Source organism: Sorex araneus, chromosome 4 (genome assembly GCF_027595985.1).
Source record: "Sorex araneus isolate mSorAra2 chromosome 4, mSorAra2.pri, whole genome shotgun sequence".
NCBI lineage: Eukaryota > Metazoa > Chordata > Mammalia > Eulipotyphla > Soricidae > Sorex > Sorex araneus.
The window spans coordinates 38,628,837-38,651,232 of record NC_073305.1 but is presented as its reverse complement, the minus strand read 5'-3'; the positions used below and the strand labels follow the sequence as shown (position 1 = coordinate 38,651,232).

Genomic DNA, 22,396 nt, shown 5'->3' with positions numbered 1-22,396 from the left:
TCTTAACTTTTAAGAACTGGGTAAGGACCCTGCTGGCATTAGGAAGGACTAATGTGAAGCTGGATGGGGAGTGAGAATGGCATGAGGCAGTAAGCCTGGATCGGACAGAGAGAGGACTAGAACGTGACTGACACAACCAGCCTGGCCTTTGTTCCCCTCCTTGCAGGTAGGGTAGGGAGGAGGCTTATGGCCACTCATGCATGCCCATACTTTTCAAGCAGTGTAGTTAAGTTTGGGTTACAGGAAGTACATTTTGGGGTCACCTGTTAGTCTGAAAGGAGGGCAACTGCCTAGTGAGGCTTTTAAGTCAGCCTTTCTTAGGAAAATGGAAGCTTAAAACCCAAGTGTTGGTAAATACTGCATTATGCCACTGGGATTCTACATATTTATAAAAATTAAGTTACTCGCCTAATATATCCGGTACTCTTAATTACAAAGTGATAGTGAGACATGCCCAAAGAATACTGCCTAGCAAGACTCTGGGTCTTTGCCAAATTACGACTTGTTGTACATGTACAACCTAACCCCTGGTGCTCTGTGCCTGGTCCCGAGCATGTGGCACCAAAATTTCAAAAGACATGACAACCCCATTCTCAGCAAGCTTATACACTTCCCCTATCAGTCACTTCCCCACAGATCACGCAGCTCTGCCACACATCAGCAAGAATCTTTATTACTCTGTCACAGAGCCATGTGCTCTTAGGCTTTCTTGCCAGATGCTTTTGGAGCAGCTGCTTTCTGAGCAGGAGCTTTCGGACCCTTTTGAGCTTTAGGAGGTGCAGCTGCCTTCTGGCCTGCCGCTTTCTGGGCAGGAGCCTTCTGGGCAGGGGCCTTCTTGCCTGCAGCCTTTTTAGCTGGAACCTTCGCAGCAGCAGTGGCTGCGGCTGCACCCTTTGCAGCAGCGGCTTTTTTGGGCGAAGCTTTCTGGAGAGCTGCCTTCTGCAGCTTCTTAACTTCAAGTTTGATTATTCTGTTCCTCTGAAAAAGAGTAATGAGTGAATTAATCCACTGCCTGTGAGAGATTTAACAACCGTTATGTTCAAACTAGATTAATAAAGTCAATCTTGTTCTGTGACACTTTACCAGAGTCAAAAAGTAGCCGAATTTAAGACTAGATAGAACACAACTGTGAAAGTTTAAAAGACTTACCATTTTCTTCGCCTTCATGACTTTGTAACGATCAAAATCTGTCATTTTGGCTTTCTAAAAAAAGGAAAAAAAGTAGCTCACATATTACCGTTTTTTTTTTTTAAAAAAAAAAAAAGAGAAAATGGTCAAAATTCAAATAAACAAAACTCTTTACCCTTTCTCTGGCTTCAATCTTTTTGGCCCACCTTGTAGCCGCCCATTTTGTATTGATGTCTGCTTTTTCCCACGCTTTCCGGACATATTTTTGACGCGCACTACAAAGAACCGAGAACAGATTGAAAAACCACTTTCAGCCAGACCAGAGAACAGCTTTTGTCTCTGGAAAGAGACCTATCCTTCCCAGATAAAATGCACAAGGGAGACCAGAGCTATAGGACAGGGGCTAGTATTCTTGCTTTGTGACTAACCCAGGTTTGATCCCAGTCCCTCCTATGACCCAGAATCCTCCCAGAGTGATCCCTGAGCGGAGTCAGGAGTAATCCTGGAGCACAAGTGGGTGTGCCCCCAAACACTAAAATCACAAGCAAAGTAATCCAAAAAATATGGATCCCATTTGTTATACTCCATCACTGTCTCCACGGAACACACACCATCCAGGCACACCAAGTTCCTGAGTTAAGTAAAGGTATTTTAAAATCTCAACAGAATTTTAAGCATAAAAGTTAACTAGCCAGCTGTCTTGAGGATTCGTATCTCCTATGGCCTTGTGCCTATCTCTCCAGGGCAGTGATTTTGTAGAAAGCAATTTCTTAGAACTGAGGTCTAATTGATGCTTTAGTTCTATACAACAGAGCCTTAAAAATTTTGTGGCCAAGCCATCGTAGACTCTAGTTAGACATTTTGTCACTGCAGCAGTGCTAAGGATACCTCCCTGCCGACTTAGTGTTTTTCTTAAAAATGGCCCCCAAAACCCCAAACCAATTGCCTGGTTTCCTTGTAACTACAATCAAACTTTTCATACCAAGATAATGTTTATTAACTACTTAGCATATTAAAAGCTTAGCTAATGTAGTATGTTTGGGAGAACAGAATACCTTAATCTTTGTCCTGTAAATCCAAAATAAAGGGTGATAATATAGGGTGGAAATATAAGGTGGGGGGCAGAGGGTTAGGAAATAACCACAGGACCAGACATTGGAACAGTTAATGTTACCTATTTACTTCAACACTGTAGCATTATTCTGGTTTATTCTTTGGGATTGGTTACTATATTCCTGAGGAAAAACTTCAAAATGCCAAAACGGGAGACGGGTTAGGGTTTGCATGTGGCTAATCTCCCATTGGTCCTTCTCAGCACTAGCCTGGAGCTCGTCCTAGAGCATCCCTGGGTGCCCACCCATTCAGAAGTTTAAAACCTAAGGACTGTATGACCTACTTTAAAACTACATAATAGGGGTGGAGCGATAGCACAGCAGGTAGGTAGTTTGCCTTGCATGAGGCCGACCCGGGTTCGATTCCCAGCATCCCATATGGTCCCCTGAGCACCCCAGAGTGGTTTCTAAGTGCAGAAGCCAGGTGTGACCCAAAAAGAACAGTGTCGGCACAATTGAGGCTGGTTACTTGAGGAGGATGGTTACCTGTGTGGGAACTTGAGGATGAAGTCCGTGAGCTGCATGCATTTGAAGGGCATAGCCTGTCTCCTTACCCGAGTGCAGGGCCCATCAACCAAAGCCTAGAACACACACCAGTATGGTCAACATCAAGAACATCAATACAAAACACCCAACCACCTGCACAATGGGCAGACACTATTGTAGTTCTGCAGTAGGACCCATCCTTCCAGAATCATTAGACTCCGATCTAAATGCCTTGTACTCGATTAGTCCACCACTTATAAACCAACCAAGTATAATCAGGTCGATTAGAATTAACATTTTTCATTTATTTAAAAAAAAAGTTAATGGAAAAGTTTATTTGCTTTAAACTCAACTACTGACTCCAAAATACTGACACTCTAATTATCTATTTCCCTTGCTCTGCATCTTGATGCCCCCGAGGAGTCACCAGGTGCATTTAGGGCTTCAGAGAGCATGATAGCTTCTCTTTCTTCTCAAAAAATTGTTATAGTTCTTTAGATTCCTTTTTTTTCCTAAGGTGGGGAGTGTGGCAGGAGGCAAACTAGGAACACTGGTGAAGGAATGTGTTGGGACATTGTATAACTGAAACCCAATCATGAATTTCCTTTGCGCCCGGTTCTGTTAGACCTCCCCTGTGCAGGGACCCTTTCTACCCACGCATCTCCCACACCCCACCCCTACGGAGGCCGGCAGGCTCCACATTAAAACCCCAGGGGTGCTTTCCAGCTCTGCACTTACTTTTCCTCCACGGATGGAGGAAGCCAATTGCCACCTACCGTCACCGCCGCCCTATTTTCTTTTTTAAAACAATTTAAAAAGTACTTACCCGGTTCTGATCGATGACATCGACGATCGCCACCAGCTTCCCGGCATGAGGCCCGAAGGAGACATAGGCAACCCGGCCGACCTCCACAAAGCGCCTGAACACCTAAAAATAGAGGGGGCGGGAAAAGGCTAGGCTGCACCAGTTGCTCTCCAAGAAGGTCTTGCAGAACTCGGAGTAACAAGGCTTTATTCCAGCGGAAAAATGAGAGCAGGGCTGGGGGTGGGGGCAGGAAGGAGCACGCCCGAGTGCCACGGGGGCACTGGGGAGTACCGCTCCGCAGGGACGGGGGTCCCCCAAGCCGGGTTTCCGAGGCCGAGCACCGCCCCGTGCGGCCCCGGCCCAGAAGCCCTCCAGGATTTCTCCGGCAGCACGCGCCGCGCCCCACGCGCCCCGGGCCTGCCGCGCCTGCCGCGCCTTCCACGCGCTCGGCCGCCGCGCGCGCGGAGAGGAGCGGGGAACTCGCGGCGCCCCGCGTCCCGCGCTACCTCGGGCCGTCGGGGCGCTGCTGCAGGCCCCCCCGGCCTCGCCGGGGCGGAGGGGCGGCGGCGCGGCGGCCACACGCGGACGGAGCCCCGCTGTACTCACCATCTTGGCGGCGCTCGGCGAGAAGAGGGAAGGCCCGGGCCAGCCTGCGCATGTGTAGGACGCCGCCCCGCCCTCCGCGCCAGCGTGCCCGCTGATTGGTCGGGAGTCCGAGCGTGCGCGCGTAATCCTGCGCCTGCGCCCTGGGACTCCGCGGCTTCGCTGGCTGGAGGGTGGGGCGGGGGGGGTGGAGCTAGATGCTGGGTTTGAATCCGCAAGCCGGTTTGGGCAAGTGAGGGGAGTGCAGTGTCTTAGGACATTAGGATGGTAAAGAACACTGAAGTGACACTTTCGTTGTAACTGTCAGCATTCCATTTGACTTGCGTTAGGAAAATAAAAAAAACAACACACTTTTTGGGCCGGAGAGTTAGTGCCTCGGTTAAGGCGCTTTTGCTTTCCATGCACGCAGCCAGCTTCTGTTGCTTCCAAGGCACCGTATAGTGCTCTCTGAGCCCCACCTGGAGCGATCCCTGAGCACTGAGTCGGGAGTAAGGCCTGACACAACCGAATATGCCCACCAAAAAACAAGTTTAAAGAATCATTGTTTCCTTTTCCACTGTTCAGTAAGTATTCCCCTGCACCCATAACTTAGTACTTTTAATCTTGACTAAATGAGCACAGGCATTTTCTTTCTTTCCCCCACCCCCTTGGGGGCTGAAGTGGCACATCGGTGATGCTCAGGGGCTATCTCTGATTGGGGATCCCTTTTGGAACCTCCTGAATATCTGCACACAAAGAGGTCCCTGTAGCTGCACTCAGTATGCGCTCCGTCTGTTGAACCGGCTGTCCATCCCACTCAGTATTTTTAGTAACCTTTTGTTTTATTTTTCTTTGTTGGGTTTTTTTTGTACCACACGCAGTAGTGCTCAGGGGCTTCTTCTGGCCATGTTCAGAAGTCATGTGCAGTGGATCCAATCTGGCCTGCCACGGTCAAGGCAAGCGTCCTTAACACTTGTCCTATCTCTCCGGCCCTTGACCTTTCATTTTAAAGAATTGGAACTGACAGTGAAGTCTCAGATATACTAAAAGTAATTCCCATAGGTGATTCTCTTAGGTGTCTTAGGTTGCTCAAATCTTTATTTTTCTCTATTTCTCCAACTCTCTTAAATTTGTTATCATTCTGTCAATTTTTTCTTAAGCCAGTTGAGAAATCGAGAAAACAACATGCTTGTTGTTTTATCTCTGCACAAATGGTGTTATTTCCTAAAATAGAAACAGTAGCCTACATACTTAGTACAATGATCAAAATCAGGTACTTCTGAAATAGTTTAAACTGCAATTGATTCAAATGATATTAATTGCCCCACCTCTAGAGGAAATGTTATAGACGTTTTCTCAGTCTGGATTATTGCACTTTCCCTCATGATCAGAATTATGCATTTTTGATAGTGATGCTGTGCTTTGATGCATCATTCCAAAAGGATGGTGTTACATTTCATCACCTAAACTGATGGTCATTGTGCTGGCAATTCTGAAGTTTAGTTAGCTCGAAGCTCTTTACCAGCATATATTCGCAAGATTGTTTTATCAGCCTTCTAAGTGACTTGTTTTCTTTACTGCTGTCTTTAGTCTATTCTTTGCTCATTAGCTGAAAAGCACTTTTGAAAAAATTGAGTTAGGGGTTAGGGATGTAACTTAAAGGGCTACGATGCAAACTTTGTATGCAGCAGACTTAGAGTTCTTTCTCTATATGGCTTTCCTGTTCCGGAGCACGACTGGTAGTGGCCCTCCAACCCCGGACACAGTACTAAGTGCAAAGTCCCTAGCCTGCCATTCAGGGCCTTCCACAATCTTACCCCAATACTATTTTGTTTGTTTGATTTGGTTTTGGGCCATACTGGCTATGCTCAGAGCTTACTCCTGGATCTCTGCTTCAGGGTCACTCCTCACAGTACTTGAGGGACCATATGCAGTGACCAGGTTCTAACCCAGGTCGGCTGCATGCAAGGCCAGAGCCCTACTGGATGTACTATTACCCCTTATCCCAATACTTTGCATGCTTTTCTTTCTGGCCATTTTATGTCACCCACTTCTATTCCGCTATAGCTAAAGTATTTGTGTCAGTGTGTATGCTCATGCGCACCAGAGACTGAACCCAGCGTCTTACACATGTAAAGTAGGTACTCTACTGGTGCCCAAGTCATCAAGTCAAGTCATATCTTTTAATACAACTGGGCTCCGTCTTCCTACAATGTGCTCTCCACTGAAGTTTTGCACTCTCTCTCTCTCTCTCTCTCTCTCTCTCTCTCTCTCTCTCTCTCTCTCTCTCTCTCTCTCTCTCTCTCTCTCTCTCTCTCTCTCTCTCTCTCTCTCTGTCCCTTTCTCTCTCTCTCCCTCCCAACCCCGTTTCCCCTGACCCCCTCCCCCATCGGTCAGGACTCACTCTTGGCTGCACTCTGTGCTCAGGGGTCTCTCCTGAAGGTGCTTGGGGGACCAGATTGTGTGCCTGCTGTACTATTTCTTCAGTCTAGTTTTCACATTTCTTCGAAACTCCATAGTAAAGGCAAGATGATTACAAGTAAGTCTTGTCTGCCTCGAGAGGTGGCAGGCGTCCAGAAACCAGCAAGATAATTTTTAGCAACTATTGGTTTCAGAAGTCAGAGATTTCACAGCCACACCCAGCACCCATAGAGCGCTGGTTGGCTAGCCACGCCCCTTCCAAGCTGTCTCATCCAATCACCAGGAGGGAGGGCAACCTGCGGCCCTTGCCAGGATCCAAGATGGCGCCCAGGATGGGAGGGGGAGCAATACTCTAAATTGGGCCGCTTCTCGCGGAGCCACGCCCCTGTCTGCATCATCTCTGCTAGTCCAATCAGGAATGGGAGGCGTGGTCAAGCCCTTCGTTGCTAGGGTGTGGTGGCCAGAAATCCTCTTAAACTAAGACTTTTTTTAGAGGAGAGTATGTGAAGATTGTTGTATTTCATCCTGGAGCCATAAGGCCCTTCTATAAGAGATTACTAACATGTTTGTTAAACTCCATCAAATGTTGTTTGGTACTCTTGGTACATCAGAGGTGTAGAGTCTGAGAGGTTGCTGCAGGTGGCTCCAGGAATTTTAAAATTTAGAGTAAGATTATAAAGCAGATTCACTCATGGGTAAGGCCTATGTTGCTCTCTTCTGGGTGCTTTATTTCTGAGTCTCTGGATCTTGGCTGTTGATGAGATTATATGGTGCCAGGAGCAGTTTGTGGATGTGACTGCCAAGCTACTGGTAAACTTGGGAGATGGGAGTAGGAGGTCCATTCCCACTCCAAGTGGGCTTGGAGCTCTCAGTCATGGGTCGCACACCTGGGTTTCTCTGCAGATTCACTCATGGGTGAGTGGATTATTCATAACAAGAAATATAAAATTAATTGTTTCAGTCCTGTGGGGGGGACACTGGGATTTGGGGTGGAAACAGAAACATTGAAAATATGGTGGTGGGAAGGTATAATGGTGGTGGGATTGGTGTTTGAATATTAAATGTAATGAATTATTGTCAACAACTTTATAAAAATAAAATTAAATTTAAAATAAACAAACTAAGACTTTTTTCTGTTTGAATTAACTATTTTCTAATTGAATCACCATGAAATACACAGTTAAAAAGTTGTACATGAGGGGCTGGAGTGATAGTACAGCAGGTAGAGTGTTTCCTTTGCACATGGCCTACCTGGGTTTGATCTCTGGCATCCCATATGGTTATGGTCTCCCAAGTACTGCCTGGAGTGATTTCTGAGTGCAGGACAGGAATAACTCCTGAGCATCACTGGGTGTGACCCAAAAGAAAAAAAAAAGCAAAGTTGTACATGATTGTTTGTTCAGTCATTGAATGTTCCAATATCCATCACTTCACCAGTGTACATTTCCCACCACCGCCTATGTCTCCAGTCTCCTACCTGACCCTCCTTCCAAGCCTGCATCCTATGGCAGGCACTTTTCCTCTCTCTCTCTCTCTCTCTCTCTCTCTCTCCACCTATCTATCTCTCTATCTCCCTCCCTTATGGTTTGCAAAACAGGTACTGAGAGGTTATGTATGTTTTACCTACTACCAACTTTCAGCACTCAGTTCTTTTTTTAAAATTTTTAAAAAATTTTTATTAGTGAATCACCGTGAGGTACAGTTACAAACTTATGAACTTTCATGTTTGCATTTTGTTTTCGTCCCTCCACCAGTACTCAGTCCCCTGAACCAGTGTATCCCCCCACCCCACCCCATCTCTGGCAGGGCATTCCCTTTTGTTCTCTCTCTCCTTTTGGATGTTGTGGTTTGCAATAGAGGCACTGAGTGGCCATCGCAGCACTCAGTTCTTGTCCAAAGTGATCATTTCCAACTATCATTATAAACTAAGACATCTTAGCCTGTCCACTCTTTTTGGCAAGTGATGGATGAGAGTGGCAGGGCATCCTGCTTATGGGTCCTGCTCAGAGGCATTAGGCAAAGCTGGTGTTAGTCTGTACCAGCTAGAGAACATGTGGAGAACAGCCGTACTTCTACTTTGTAGTGCTTGCAAAATTCCCAGGGTATCAGCAAAGCCAGGACTGATTCCCTAAAACCAGCTGGACCAGAATTCCTGTCTGCTTCAGTGGAATCTGTCTCTCTTTCTCTCCCCTTTCTCACTTCATCCTTCAGTCGGGGGGGGGGGGGGGCGGGGGTAAGGCTTCAGTTTAGCACACACAACACCTGCATTTTGTGAACAAAAAAAAAAACAAATAAAAACAGCATGTGCTCTATGTGTTTTCAAAGTATGCCTCAATGGATCCTTGACGTTGAAGAACAGTGTCCAAACCCAACCGACCCAAGATCACTAGGAATCTACTTTTTTTTTTAAGGTCACAACTTTCAGAAGGTTTATTTATATTCCATTAAATACAGTGTGCAGTCTTTTCCACTGCAATGAATTGGTAGACCTTTTTTTAAAAATTGCAAACAACATAGTTTGCTGCAGGTTGACTTTAGGTTGACCTTGTGACCACTCACTGATTTCGGACTAGCCGAACAAAATGGACTAGTGCAATAGCACAGTGGGTAGGACCTTTGCCTTGCACGTGGCTGACCTGGGTTCAATTCCTCCATCCCTCTCGGAGAGCGTGGCAAGCTACTTAGAGTATCCCGCCCACACAGCAGAGCCTGGCAAGCTCCCAATGGCTTACTTGATATGCCAAAAACAGTAACAACAAGTCTCACAATGGAGACATTACTGGTGCCCGATCGAGCAAATCGATGAGCAACAGGACAACAGTGCTGCAGTGCTACCACTTTTCTTCTGTCTCTGTCTCTGTCTGTCTGTCTCTCTCTCTATCTATCTCTATCTCTATCTCTATCTCTATCTATCTATCTGTACATGCTTTCTGACTAGAATTCAATCCCCAGTACCAACATGTAAATTTTGACGTGCTTGAGCACCCCTGGGCATAGTTTTGTTTGTTTGTTAGGTTAGTTTTTGAGCACACCCAGCAGTTTTCAGGGCTTATTCCTAGTTCTGTGCTCCTACTGGTGCTTGGGGGACCATGTAAAGTAGAATCATTCTGTTTTGATTTCAATCTGGCTTCTTTAGTCTGATAGTGTGTCTGTACCCATTATTGTTCTAGGCCTCATGAATGAAGTTCTAATTAAGTCCTTTTGAATGCTGGGTAATATTCCAATGGAGACCAAAATCACAATTTGTATACTCATTCTTCTGTTGATAGATATTTATGGTTTTCCAGTTTGGGGCTGAAACAGATGTAGCTGGTTTTGAAAATTTTTGTCTAAGATTTTCTATATGTGGATGTAACTTCCACTTTGGGGAAGAAACAGATATAGCTAGTGTTGAAATTCTTGTTTAAGACTTTCTATATGTGGCTATCACCCAACCTTTGTTGATCTGACCACAGGGACAGAGGGGAGGAACAAGATAGATCAGGGAGAATGGGGACAGGACACTGGTGGAGGGAAGTGGACACTCTAGTGGAGGGCATGTAACTAATTAATGGTTTAAAATTAATGACATTAATGATTTTGTAAAATTAATGGCATTGTAAGCTAAGGTGCCTTAAATTAAAAAAAAAACACTTTTATTTGATTTTTCAAGCCCATGTTCTCTTTTGAACATGGAGTCCTATCTTTTTCTTACTTCATATCTAAGTAAATTTCTTTCAGTAAAAGCGATTTTGTGGGGCTGGAGTGATTGTGCAGGGGGTAAGGCACTTACCTTGCACATACCCGACCTGATCCCTAGCACCACATAAGGCTCCCTGAGCACCACCAGGAATGCTCCATGAGCACAGAGCCAGTGCTCTGAATGCTTCCGGGTATGTATGCTCCCCCAGCCCTGCCCCCCAAAACCCAAACCAAAAGAAGCCCACACCCATTGTGTTTCACTAAAATTGTTTTTACTTACTTAGATCTTTATGTATTCCCATGAAGTGTTATTTCTATTTGAGAAGGACTTTGCGCTGGCAGTACAAAAGGCTTGCTCCCAGCTCTGTGCTCAGGGATCACTTCTGGAAGTTCTCAGGAGACCAAATATGGTGGGGGGGAGAATTAAACCCAGGATTAACTGCATATAAGGCCAGCATTCTTGACTTGACATTATCTCTCTGGACCTCCATATAAAGTTTAGAGTCAACTTGTCAACTTCCATTAAAAAAAATTGTAGAAAATTTGATTGTAATTACATGGAATCTAGAGATCAACTTGGGAAATAGCTTAGAGTCGCTGTAAAACAAGCTATAAAACAAAATACTTATATATAGAAGGCTTAGCCTAGAGAGTTTGGGTGTAAGTTTGGCAATTTTGTACTTTCATACCTGGTCATGCTCTGCAGGGTATGTGATATGGGAAATCAAACTTAGGACTTGCACATAGTTCTACCTCCTTTAAGGCTTGGGAGAACTCACTAATGAACCTATATGGATATGGGTTTTTTTTATTTTGAGGGGGTTTTAAAAATAATTTGCAGAGTGTGATCCAGCTCTGGCAGTGCTCAGGGGACCAGAAGTGCTGGGGATTGAACCAGGGTCCAACACATGCAAGGCAAATAAATACCTTAATTTCTTTACTCTGGCCCTAGTGTTGTAACTTTTTAAAAAGATGTTAGAATTTATTGTAGAGTTTAAGTAAATAGGTCCAGGTCCTCCCCCCCCCAATGTCCAGGCCTCTCCTATTACCCATATACAACATTACTCAGTCTGTCCATGGATGCCCCATCCAATGTACTACATCCAAAGTCTTGTCCCTTGCCTCTCCTCACCTCTAGTGTCTGATGGCCTGATCTTTCCCCTACACCATCCTCTACCCAGTATTACTCTTCTAGTTTTAAATCTGAAACCCTGCCACCTGTGTTCCCTTGTTGGGGCTTGCTGCTCTGTCACCTACAGTTGGGCCTCTCTGAAACTGTACCCCAGCATCTCCTTCCTCCTCGGCTTTCCTTAGTCTTTGGCCACAGCCATGAGTGCACAGGAAGATCCCTGCTGGTCATCTCCTGGGCGAGAGTCCTGCCTGCTTCTGCAGGCTGTCTGGGTGTGAGTGGAGGAGCAAAGAGCCCAATGTTGTTGTTGTTGTTGTTATTATTATTATCATTATTTGCTTTTTAGGTCACATCTGGCGATGCACAGGGATTATTCCTGGCTCTGCACTCAGGAATTACTCCTGGAGGTGCTCGGGGAACCATCTGGGATGCTGGGACTGGATCCTGGGTCAGCTGCGTGCAAGGCAAATGCCCTACCCACTATGCTATTGCTCCAGCCCCCAATGTTATTCTAAGAGTGCTTTCTTCTAAATTCCCTGGGCCCCTTAAAGTGTTTTGTTCCTATTTTACCATGTTGAGGGTATTAATCATTTTTAAAATGCTACTTTCCACGCTTAACTTCTTTTGATTCACTTTCACCTGAGAGTTTATTTTATTTTTTTTTTTAGACACATATTCCAAATAGTAGATATCTGTTGGCAGGCTGCCTGATGGATAATTTTGGAATTAAGGAGAAGGAGAAGGAAAAAAATTAATCTTCCTAATATGGCTATTGTGATATAAAATGATGACTATATAAAATTTGCTCAGCATGGAGCCTGGAATATAAAAAGCACTTTCTTTTTAAATTTTTTTAAATTATTATTATTTTTTGCTTTTTGGGTCAAACTTGGCAATGTACAAGGGTTACTCCTGGCTTTGCACTCAGGAATAACTCTTGGTGGTGCTCAGGGGACCATATGGGATGCTGGGAATCGAACTCAGGTTGGCCGAGTGCAAGGCAAACACCCTACCCGCTGTGCTATCTCTCCAGCCCCTAAAAAGCACTTTAAATGCCAGATGCTACTTTTATTAGTTTATAACTATGCACTGTATAGATAGGCAGAAATAACCATTATTTTACTATTATTGCTAGTGTTTATTTTACTTTTTACAAGTATTTAAATGAACTGTTATTTTTATATTTTAAAACATTCATAATGGAGATTTTCAATAATATGCCAAAGTAGAAAAATGATACACTTTCCTCCCCGCCCAAACGAGAACCCGAGTCACCGCCCACGAATGGCCTCTCTAGCTCCTGATCGAGTTGCTGAATGGCCATAATCTCAGAGACTCAGAAACAAATCTCAGAATCCAGAGGCTTTTGGCAGAAATCCCTCCAGATTTAATTATTAAAATTCCAGAATTTCAAAATTGTGCGGCCTCTACCACTCAACAAAAGAAAAAAAGTGTCTAATGTTGCCTTTTCAGCAGATCTAAGTGTTGGGGAAAAGTGTCAAAATAACAATGGTGGGGCCAGTGTCAAAATATTGAATGTAATCAAAGTAGAGAGAGAGTAATGTGGATATCATCTGCGACACAAGGGGGAGTGTGTGGGATGGAGGTTATACTGGGGATTTTGGTGGTGGGAAATGTGCACTGGTGAAGGGACGGGTGTTTCATTATAGTATGACCGAGTCTTAAACCCAAAAGCTTCGTAGCTTCTCTCACAGTGATTCAATAAATAAATTTTTAAAAAATGATATAGTGGATTACCCTGTACATGTCACCAAGTTTTATTATTAGCAACAATCCAAATATGTCCAGGTTAAATGAACAATTTTGCTTTGTCCATAGTATATAAATTCTACACCAGTGCTATCCAGTAGAGACACAGATGCAAACCGTATTTATAATTTAAAATAAAGGTTTAATCCAGAACCATGTCCATGGCCACTCTCCACATGCTCAGATGAGCCTCAACCAAAAGGGCACGAGCCTCACCCAAAACATGATGGACCTCACCAGAGAGCAGACCGGCAGGAAAACCCAGATATGTGGGAACCCGTGACTGAGATCTCCAAGCCCGCTTGGATCGGAATTGGGCCTCCTCCCCACAGGTCCCCAGTTTTCTAGAAGCTTGGCAGTCACGCCCACAAACTGTCCCTGAAGCCATGTAATCTCATCAATGGCCAAGACCCAGAGACTATAAAATAAAGTTCCCGGAAGAGAATGACACAGAATTTCCTGAACATTATATTCTATCCATAACAAGCAATACAAAACAAATGGTCTAGCATTGCCTTTTCGGCAGGTTTGAGTGGTGCCGAGACTGGTGTTGAAATATCAAATGTAACCAAAGTAGAGAGAGAGTATGGGAGAAATTACCTGCCACACAAACAGGGGAAGGATTGCAACGGGAGGGGGGGGTGCTGGTATGGAGAGAATACTAGGGATTTTGGTGGTGGAAAGTGTATACTGGTGAAGAGATGGGTGTTTGATGATTATATGACCGAAGCTCAAACATGAAAGCTTTGTAGCTGTATCTCACGGTGAATCCAAAAAAAAAAAAGGGAAAAATAGTAATAAAATAAAGTTAACATTCAGAATAGAATAAAAAAAAGTAATGTGGAGTTCATGCCCAATTCAGTCAGCTTAATCAATGACTGAATAAAAAGCAATACTCCTACATTATTTAAAAATATATATATAGGTTAAATGATTTCAAATTTTCTAATAGCTGTATCACTGTCACTGTCATCCCGTTGCTCATCAATTTGCTCAAGTGGGCACCAATAACGTCTCCATTGTGAGACTTGTTGTTACTGTTTTTGGCATATCGAATATGCCACAGGTAGCTTGCCAGGCTCTGCCATGTGGGCTAGATACTCTTGTTAGCTTGCCGGGCTCTCTGAGAGGGGTAGAGGAATCGAACCCGGGTCGGCCACGTGCAAGGCAAACGCCCTACCCGCTGTGCTATCCAGCCTTCACTGCTAGCAATGCAAAAAGGTGGATCTTGTTCATATATAACTCATGAATTGTCACAATCTTGGGTCTGTGACATGTTCTATGTATGGACAAATAAAAATAATCTTGTCATTTTTAATAGGCACATTTGAAAATTACAAAGAAACAGGTAAAATTAATTTTAGTAATATGTTTTATTTTACCCATTACTGTCATCTCATTGCTCATCAATTTGTTCGAGTGGGCACCAGTGACATCTCTTGATTGTGAGACTTATTTGTTACTGTTTTTGGCACATTACAATATGCCAGGGTAGCTTGCCAGGCTCTGCCGTGCGGGCTCAATACTCTTGATAGCTTGCCGGGCTCTCCGAGAGGGGCATCAGTATACCTTTCAGCGTATAACCAGTATCCAAGTTATTAATGATATATCTTACCTCTTGCTATTACATCAGCAAAAATCCAGTGTATGCTGTACACTTAACCCCCATCTCAGTCGCTCAATAGCTTCACATGCCTAATGGTTCCCATATGTAAGTATGTCGGGGCTGAGTGATAGTATAGTAGGTAAGGTGTTTGCCTCGCACTCCGCAGACCCAAGTCCAATCTGTGGCAGCCCATATGATTCCCTGAGCCCCTCCAGGAGTAATCCCTGAGCACAGTCAGCAGTAGGCCCTGAGAATCACCAGCAGGTGTGACCCAAGTCACCCCCTCAAAAAAAAAAAAAAAAGAGGGGCTGGAGCAATAGCACAGCGGGTAGGGCGTTTGCCTTGCACGTGGCTGACCCGGGTTCGATTCCCAGCATCCCATATGGTCCCCCGAGCACTGCCAGGGGTAACTCCTGAGTGCAGAGCCAGGAGTAACCCCTGTGCATTGCCGGGTGTGACCCAAAAACCAAAAAAAAAAAAAAAAGAAAGAAAAGATAATGCAACTTTGCTAACCATTCCTGACAAGCCTTTTTTTTTTTTTTTTTTAAGTAAACATATTTTATTTAGAGGTTTCTGAGGGAAGGAGGACGGGATAAGTGGAAAAGAAAAAAACAGTAGGAGTAACGCACTCAAGAAAGAACTCGGGCTTCTCCAAGAGTGGAGGAAGCTCTACACACATCCTAGCACTGGACACGAAAGCATGAAAGTACACATCTCAAGGGGGAGATGCGGGCGACACATGTGCTCGGGCACCACATGTGCTTGGCCACATGGGCACAAGCAGCACATGGGCTCAGGCAGCATATGCGCGCCTGACAAGACTTTTTAAAAGTAGACTGTATCCTAATCTCCCTCTGTTGTTTTCACATCTCAGTCAATGGCAACTTCAAATGGGAAGGAAAGTTATGGAATAATTGTTGGATCCTTTTATTTCTGGTTTTATATATTTCTATCAAAATATGTAAACCTGCAAACCTTGTGGGCTTTATTTTCTGATTACTCAGGATTTTATTATTCCTCACGGTGTCCGTCCATTGGCACCAGTCTGGTTCAAACCATCAGCACTTCTCTCATCGATCATTCTGATTGCCTTCAGGCGCTTTTCCTATTTCTTCTCTTGCAGCCTTCACCTCATCATCATCATCATCATCATCATCACTGTTAGTTTTGGGGCTACATCCAGTGATACAAAGGGGTCATTCCTGGCTTTGCACTCAGGTATCACTCTTGATGGTCCTTGGGAGAGCATATGGGATGCCATAGATCGAACCCAGGTTGACTGCATGAAAGGCAAATGCCCTCCCTCCCAGTAATATCTCTCTGGCCCATTAAGCTTTTAAAATTTTATCACCACAGATAGGGAGTCAACTATTTAGATCAGAAGCCAAAGGCTCCTCTTTTGTTCACAAATTTCCCGTGACCTCTGTTTCACAGTCTACTTCCTGTTGATTCTGACCCCATTTTCTATGTATTTTGTTTCAGTGACATTTGCCTCTATTTTGTCTCTCTCTCTCTCTCTCTCTCTCTCTCTTTTTTTTTTTTTTTTTTTTTTTGCTTTTTGGGTCACATCTGGCAATGCACAGGGGTCACTCCTGGCTCTGCACTCAGGAATCACCCCTGGCGGTGCTCAGAGGACCATATGGGATGCTGGGAATCGAACCTGGGTTGGCCGAGTGCAAGGCAAACAAACGCCCTACCCGCTGTACTATTTCTCCAGCCCCTCTATTTTGTCTCTTGACTAGACTCTTACTTCAAGACTTGTGCAGTACTTTTTTTTTTTTTTTTTTTTTGCTTAAAACGCCCATCCACCAGATATTCAAATAGGTGATGACTTCTTCATTCTCTTCAGGTTTTGTGGGGATGTCACTGTATTTAGAAGAGATCTTCCTGCCTTGTTTGCTGTTTCTGACATCTCCAGTTTTCCTTTCCTTGCTTTTATTTTTCTCTGGATTTGTTATAACTCCCTGTAATGTCAGTTCCACAAAGTCTTTGTTTTGTTCACTGGTGCAGCCTGGTGCCTGGAACATCTTCTGACTCAGATGATCCCACTCTGTCAATATTAATTGAATGAATGAATCAAATGACTCTATAAAAAAGAAACTAAAGCACAGAGATGCCAAGAATGTAGGCCAAGATGATTCAGCAATGAACAGCAGATTTCAACTGTTTGAGTACAACTCAGGTTTATGTAATGTCAGGGATTGTGTTATTAATTGTTTTGCTGTATATTTGGGCACTCCAGTCCACAGATCATCTCCCAAGCCTAGAAGAATTCTTAATGTGTCAAAGTGCTGACGTTACAATGATGTGAAAGAATCACAGAATATAAAACTTATTCTTTTGTGATCTTTACTATGTAAAAAAGTCTATAGGAAAAGACTCAGAAGGAATAAAATATCAAATATAAATTGGTGGGTTCAGATTTCTTTTTTTTTTGGGGGGGGATGCCCACCCAACAGTGTTCAGGATCTACTCTTGGTTCTGTGTTTAGCAGTACAGCAGACAATGTCCTAAAGAGACAATGCAGTATCAGGGGTGAACAGGTCTCCTGCACCCAATGTATGCTCTGTCTGTTGAGCAATCTTTCTGGTGATATTGTGAAAGACTGACCAAGTTCTTCTGGGGAAGAAACAAATTGTTTTACTTTTGGCTTTGGCATCCAGAATGGGTGTATCCACTGGGCCCTTTAAACAGGACACCAGAGGGGAGTGGACCAGTAAAGAGTGTAGCTAACCATTTTTAGTTCCTGCATCCATCAATTGGTTGTTTGACTAGTCTATTGGTTGTTTGACTACTTCACTGATTGTTTGACTACTTTATTTTTGGTTTTTGTTTAATTAGTGCTTACTTTATTTTTTGGTTTCTGTATTAATCAATGGATTGTTTAGCTAACCACTTTATTTGGCTTCTGTAAATTTGTTTGCTTGCTTTGTGAAATTCCAAGAAATGATCTGGCCCTTTCATAAACCCTTATTTTTGAAACTCAGGGCTACCTCTCTCATCCAGGTTGAGCTTGAAAGAGCTGTCGCTTACCAACTAATGAAGCCTCCTTAATCCAAGACAAAATTATGACTGTGGAGCATTTTTTGGATGCCTAGCCTATAGCAGATTTATATTTAAAATGACTGTAGACTTTTTTGTTTGTTTGTTTTTGCCTTTTGGGTCACACCTGGAGATGCACATGGCTCATGCTCTCAGGATTCACCTCTGGCAGTACTCGGGGGACCATATGGGATGCTGAGAATCGAACCCAGGTCAGCCGAGTGCAAGGCAAACACCCTACCTACTATGCTATTGCTCCAGCCCCTAAAATGACTGTAGACATTTTACATGAAATACATGAAGTAGACAAACTTCCATATACTATTAAGGACTATGAAACCTGGTGCTACTAAGTTATTTTTAATCAGTTCACAGATGTGTCAACTTGGCTAGGTGATAGTCCTAGGTTATCCACTAATCTATGTAGGAGTTGCTCTGAAAGTATTATTTGATGCTGTTTCGTGGTTCCAGGGATGGAATCAGGACTGGCCACATGCCAAGTCAAGCACCTTCATTCACTCAAATACCTCTTCAGTCCTAGTTTTTTTAAGTTTGTGTGTGGGAGCTGTTATTTGAGCCCCATTGTGTTGTGCTCAGAAGCTATTCTTGGCTCTGTGCTCTGGGGTAACTCCTGGAAGTGGCTATGGACATATGCAGTGCTGAGGATTGAAACATGGTCAGCTGCATGCAAGGCAAATACCTTACCTTCTCTACTCTTTTTCCTGCCCCAGTCCTGATTTATATTTTAAAATTTATTTTTGTTTTCTTTGGGAGGCCATACCCAGTGATGCTCAGGGCTTACTCTAGCTCTGCACTCAGGGACTATTCCTTGTGGGCTTGGGATAGAGGGGACTGGGATCAAACCCAGGTGGGCCGTGTGCAAGGCAAGAACTCTACCCACTGTACTACCTCTTCGGCCCCTTTGTTTCTGTTATTTTTGTTTGCTTTTGCCAGACCTTGCTTTTTTTTCTAAACAATTTTCATTTTTATTTTTTTTCTGAACAATTTTAGTGAGATTTGTTAAATAAATAGATAGACCTTCAGAACAGATATGAGGCTTTCTTGGGAAAGATATTCCACCTGTGGACAGTAGCTGGAATTCAAATCTTGGAGTTCCAGCCTTTCCTGAGGGCCTATCCTGTGGATTTCAGACTTGCCTGGTCAGTCTCTGCAATCATGGAAACCAATTCTTACAAAAACTCTCTTTTTGCTGCTTTCTGTTTGTTTTTGAGTCATGCCCGGGGCAGGAGCTACTCTCAGTGGTACTTGGAAGAACACAGGCGCTGGGAATTGAACCCGGGAGTCCTACATAAAAAGCATATGATCTAGCTTTTTAATCTATCTCTTTGGCCCACAAAAACTCTCTTAACAGATATGTCCTACTAGTTCTATTACCTGGTTAACCTTTATCTGCTTTATCAGACGCTTCATTTCATCTGGAAATAGTTTAGTAGGTATCTTAAATGGTAAGGATTCTTGTGGGGAAAATCCACAATACCATTATCTCAATAAAAAATAAAAGCTGTTACTCTATATAACCAAATATTCATGCTTATAATGTAGCATTATTTTATAATATTAACAATCACTTTGAACTGATGATTTATTCAAGAATCTTTCATTGCAAAAAGGAAACACGGGTCGGGGAGGATTTTCTCCCAGGCTCCAGCAGGGGGCCTTCATGTTTCACCAGTTAGAAGAGGAAAAAAAAACTGTCTCCGTTCCCGTATAAATTCAATTTAGTCCAGTTCGGGATAAGCTCTTTAGCCCAGAGCTCAGCACATAGCAGACTTTTAATGTATGATGAATGAATAAATAAATAGACAAAATAAATAACTTCTATGAAACTTTTATTCATCTGCTATACCCTGTGGTAAGTACTGGCTAAGTGTTAAAAATTGATTTTCTTTTCTTTTCTTTTTTTTTTTTTTTGGCTTTTGGGTCACACCCAACAATGCTCAGGGTTTACTCCTGGCTTTGCAGTCAGGAATTATTCCTGGCGGTGCTCAGGGGACCATATGGGATGCCGGGGATCAAACTTGGTTGGCCTCATGCAAGGCAAATGCCCTACCCACTGTACTCTCTCTCTAGCACCCAAAATAGATTTTTCTCTTGACCATCTCATAAGCAATGATCTTATTTTATATATGAGAAAGTTTTATAAATATCATGATTCACAGAGACAATGAAAATCGTAGAGGGAGCAAGGAGAATATTGTTCAGTTAACCCAGATATATAATTTGATCTGTAATATATCACATAAGACATAGGAGACAAATATATAAATGATTAAAAAAAGGAGGACACATATAACAGTTACCTGGTTATCACTGTCACCTTAACAGTTCTGTTGTTATGTCTGAGCTGGATCTTTGGGAGGCCACAATACTCATAGTTGAAGCTCTAACCTCCACGTAGATACAGGATATAGGGCTTTGGAGAGGTAACTGGGATTAAAGAGGTCATGGTGATGGTGGGGGGTGGTTCTAGATGGGGAGTGCCCAAAGTACTTTCTCTTTCTTCTCTCCCTCCCTTCCCCTCTTCCATACCTCCTGTGAGAACCCAGGGCAAAAGCAGAAAGAGCATTTTCCCAGAAACTGATTTAGTTGGTGTCTGATTCCAACTTCCACACCTGTGAGAAAATGGTTTCTGACTTAAAAAAAAAATTGTCTTAAATTTACTTTTTAAATTCTTTTTTTTTTATTTTTATTTTTTGGGTCACACCCAGCAACGCACAGGGGTCACTCCTGGCTCATGCACTCAGGAATCACCCCTGGCGGTGCTCAGGGGACCATATGGGATGCTGGGATTTGAACCCGGGTCGGCCGGGTGCAAGGCAAACGCCCTACCCGCTGTGCTATCACTCCAGCCCCACTTTTAAAATCCTTATTAAAGGGCCGGGATTTACAAAGTTACTGAGAGTTGAGTTTTAGGCATACAATAATTTGTTATTAAACCCACCTTGTCTTTGGTGTTGTTATGGCAACCAAAGAGACAAAGGCATCTATTTATTCCTTTCCAAGCCCAACACAACCCGTATAGTGCCAGTCTATTATATTATTATTATTATTATTATATTATTAATATCGGTTTGGGCTATACACCTCTGATGTGGGGCTATTTGTGTTCAGGAGTAACCCCTGGTGGGATAACGCATGGTTCTGGGCTTTGAACCAGGGCTGCAGCCAGTGCAGCCACATACATGGCCCGTGCCTCCCTGCCTCTACTCCCTCTCCCGCCCCGACCCCTATCATAAAGAAGTACTTTCTTTTTCTTTAGTCTTTACACCAGTGTTTAGTTTTGCCTATTTTCATTAGATAAAATCCTATTCTGTATCTGTCTGTGTATCTGTTGTATGTCACTTGATTTTTACCATCCATTATGGGTGTAAGGTCCATCCGCACTGAGCATGTATTTGCTGTACCTTTGTTTTACTTTGTATGGCATTTTCTAGTATTGCAATAACAGTATCCTTGTACGGTGAGAGGTGGGTTATCCTCATTGCAGCAATGTGATGCTGCTTGAGACCAGCAGTGCGGGGGGGCCTCCAGAGTCACCCCAGTGCTGGGTGCAGGGGGCGGGGGGTCCTCCAGAGCTCTATCTGGTGTGTTGGGCAGGACGACCATGTGGTGAGGTGGGTTGAACTTGGGATCTAAGCAGGGAACGCATGTACTTCTGACTACCGAGCTATCTCCCTGGCCCCTTGGATGCTAAACGTTTCTTTTTTATTTTTTTAAATTTTATTTTATTTTATTTCATTTTTTAGCTTTTTGGGTCACACCTGGCGATGCACAGGGGTCACTCCTGACTCTGCACTCAGGAATTACGCCTGGAGGTGCTCAGGGGACCATATGGGATGTTGGGAATCAAACCTGGGTCGGCTGCGTGCAAGGCACTACCCGTTGTGCTCCAGCCCCTAAACGTTTCTTTTTTAAATCAAGGCATCATGATTTATAAAGTTATTCATGGTTGAGTTTCAGGCATACAATGTTCCAACACCAACCCACTTGTGTCTACTTCTCTCCCACAATGTCCCCAATTTCCCTTTTGCCCCGCAACCTGCCCCTAGGGCAGGTAATTTTTCTCTTTGTTCCTTTTAGGCGTTGTGGTTTACTTATTTATCTAGTTGTGGGCTTATTATTATTATTATTATTATTTTTGGTTTGTTTTCTGGTCACACCAGCAGTGCTTGGGACTTACTCCTGGCTCCACACTCAGGGAATAACTCCTTGTGGGACTTGGGGGACCATCTGTGATGCTAGGAAGCAAACCTGGGTCCGCTGCATGTAAAGCAAGTTCCCTATTCTCTGTACTCTCTCTCCAGCCTCCTGGCACTGTGATCTGCAATGCTGTGACTGATAGGGCTTCATGCACAACACCCGACCCCCTTTCAGCATCACTCTCTGTCCAGAGGTGCCATCTCCCTCTACCACTGTTTCAGTGTTCCCCTCTCTGTCTTATCTCCATCCGCCTCTATTTCTCCACCCCATGGTGAGCTTCCTTTTGAACTCTAATTCTTAAATTGTCAGCTTCTGTTACCTTTAGGCATTTGTTATTCCACTACTATGTTTCCTTATATTCCCACCCCACCCCACCCCCGCCCCCTGTATGAGAGAGAACATGCTGTGTCTGT

General features: G+C 43.8%; 1 protein-coding gene across 1 annotated transcript; it reads right to left on the bottom strand.

Annotated features, from left to right (window-relative positions):
- Window positions 1–648: 648 nt before the first annotated feature.
- Window positions 649–4,377, bottom strand: RPL14 (ribosomal protein L14). Its single transcript, XM_004614550.3, has 6 exons — window positions 4,138–4,377; window positions 3,553–3,654; window positions 2,727–2,821; window positions 1,304–1,403; window positions 1,150–1,203; window positions 649–978 (listed from the first exon to the last, which is right to left on the bottom strand). Exons 1-6 carry the CDS (start codon window positions 4,138–4,140, stop codon window positions 700–702), a joined length of 633 nt encoding a protein of 210 aa, XP_004614607.1. The 5' UTR covers window positions 4,141–4,377; the 3' UTR covers window positions 649–699.
- Window positions 4,378–22,396: the final 18,019 nt, after the last annotated feature.

Excerpts from the sequence above, each read along its gene's own strand:
- RPL14 (XM_004614550.3), bottom strand. Across the intron at positions 2,822-3,552 it reads ATGTCATCGATCAGAACCGG|GCTTTGGTTGATGGGCCCTG; the intron begins GTAAGTACTTTT and ends TGTGTGTTCTAG. Across the intron at positions 979-1,149 it reads TCATGAAGGCGAAGAAAATG|AGGAACAGAATAATCAAACT; the intron begins GTAAGTCTTTTA and ends ACTCTTTTTCAG.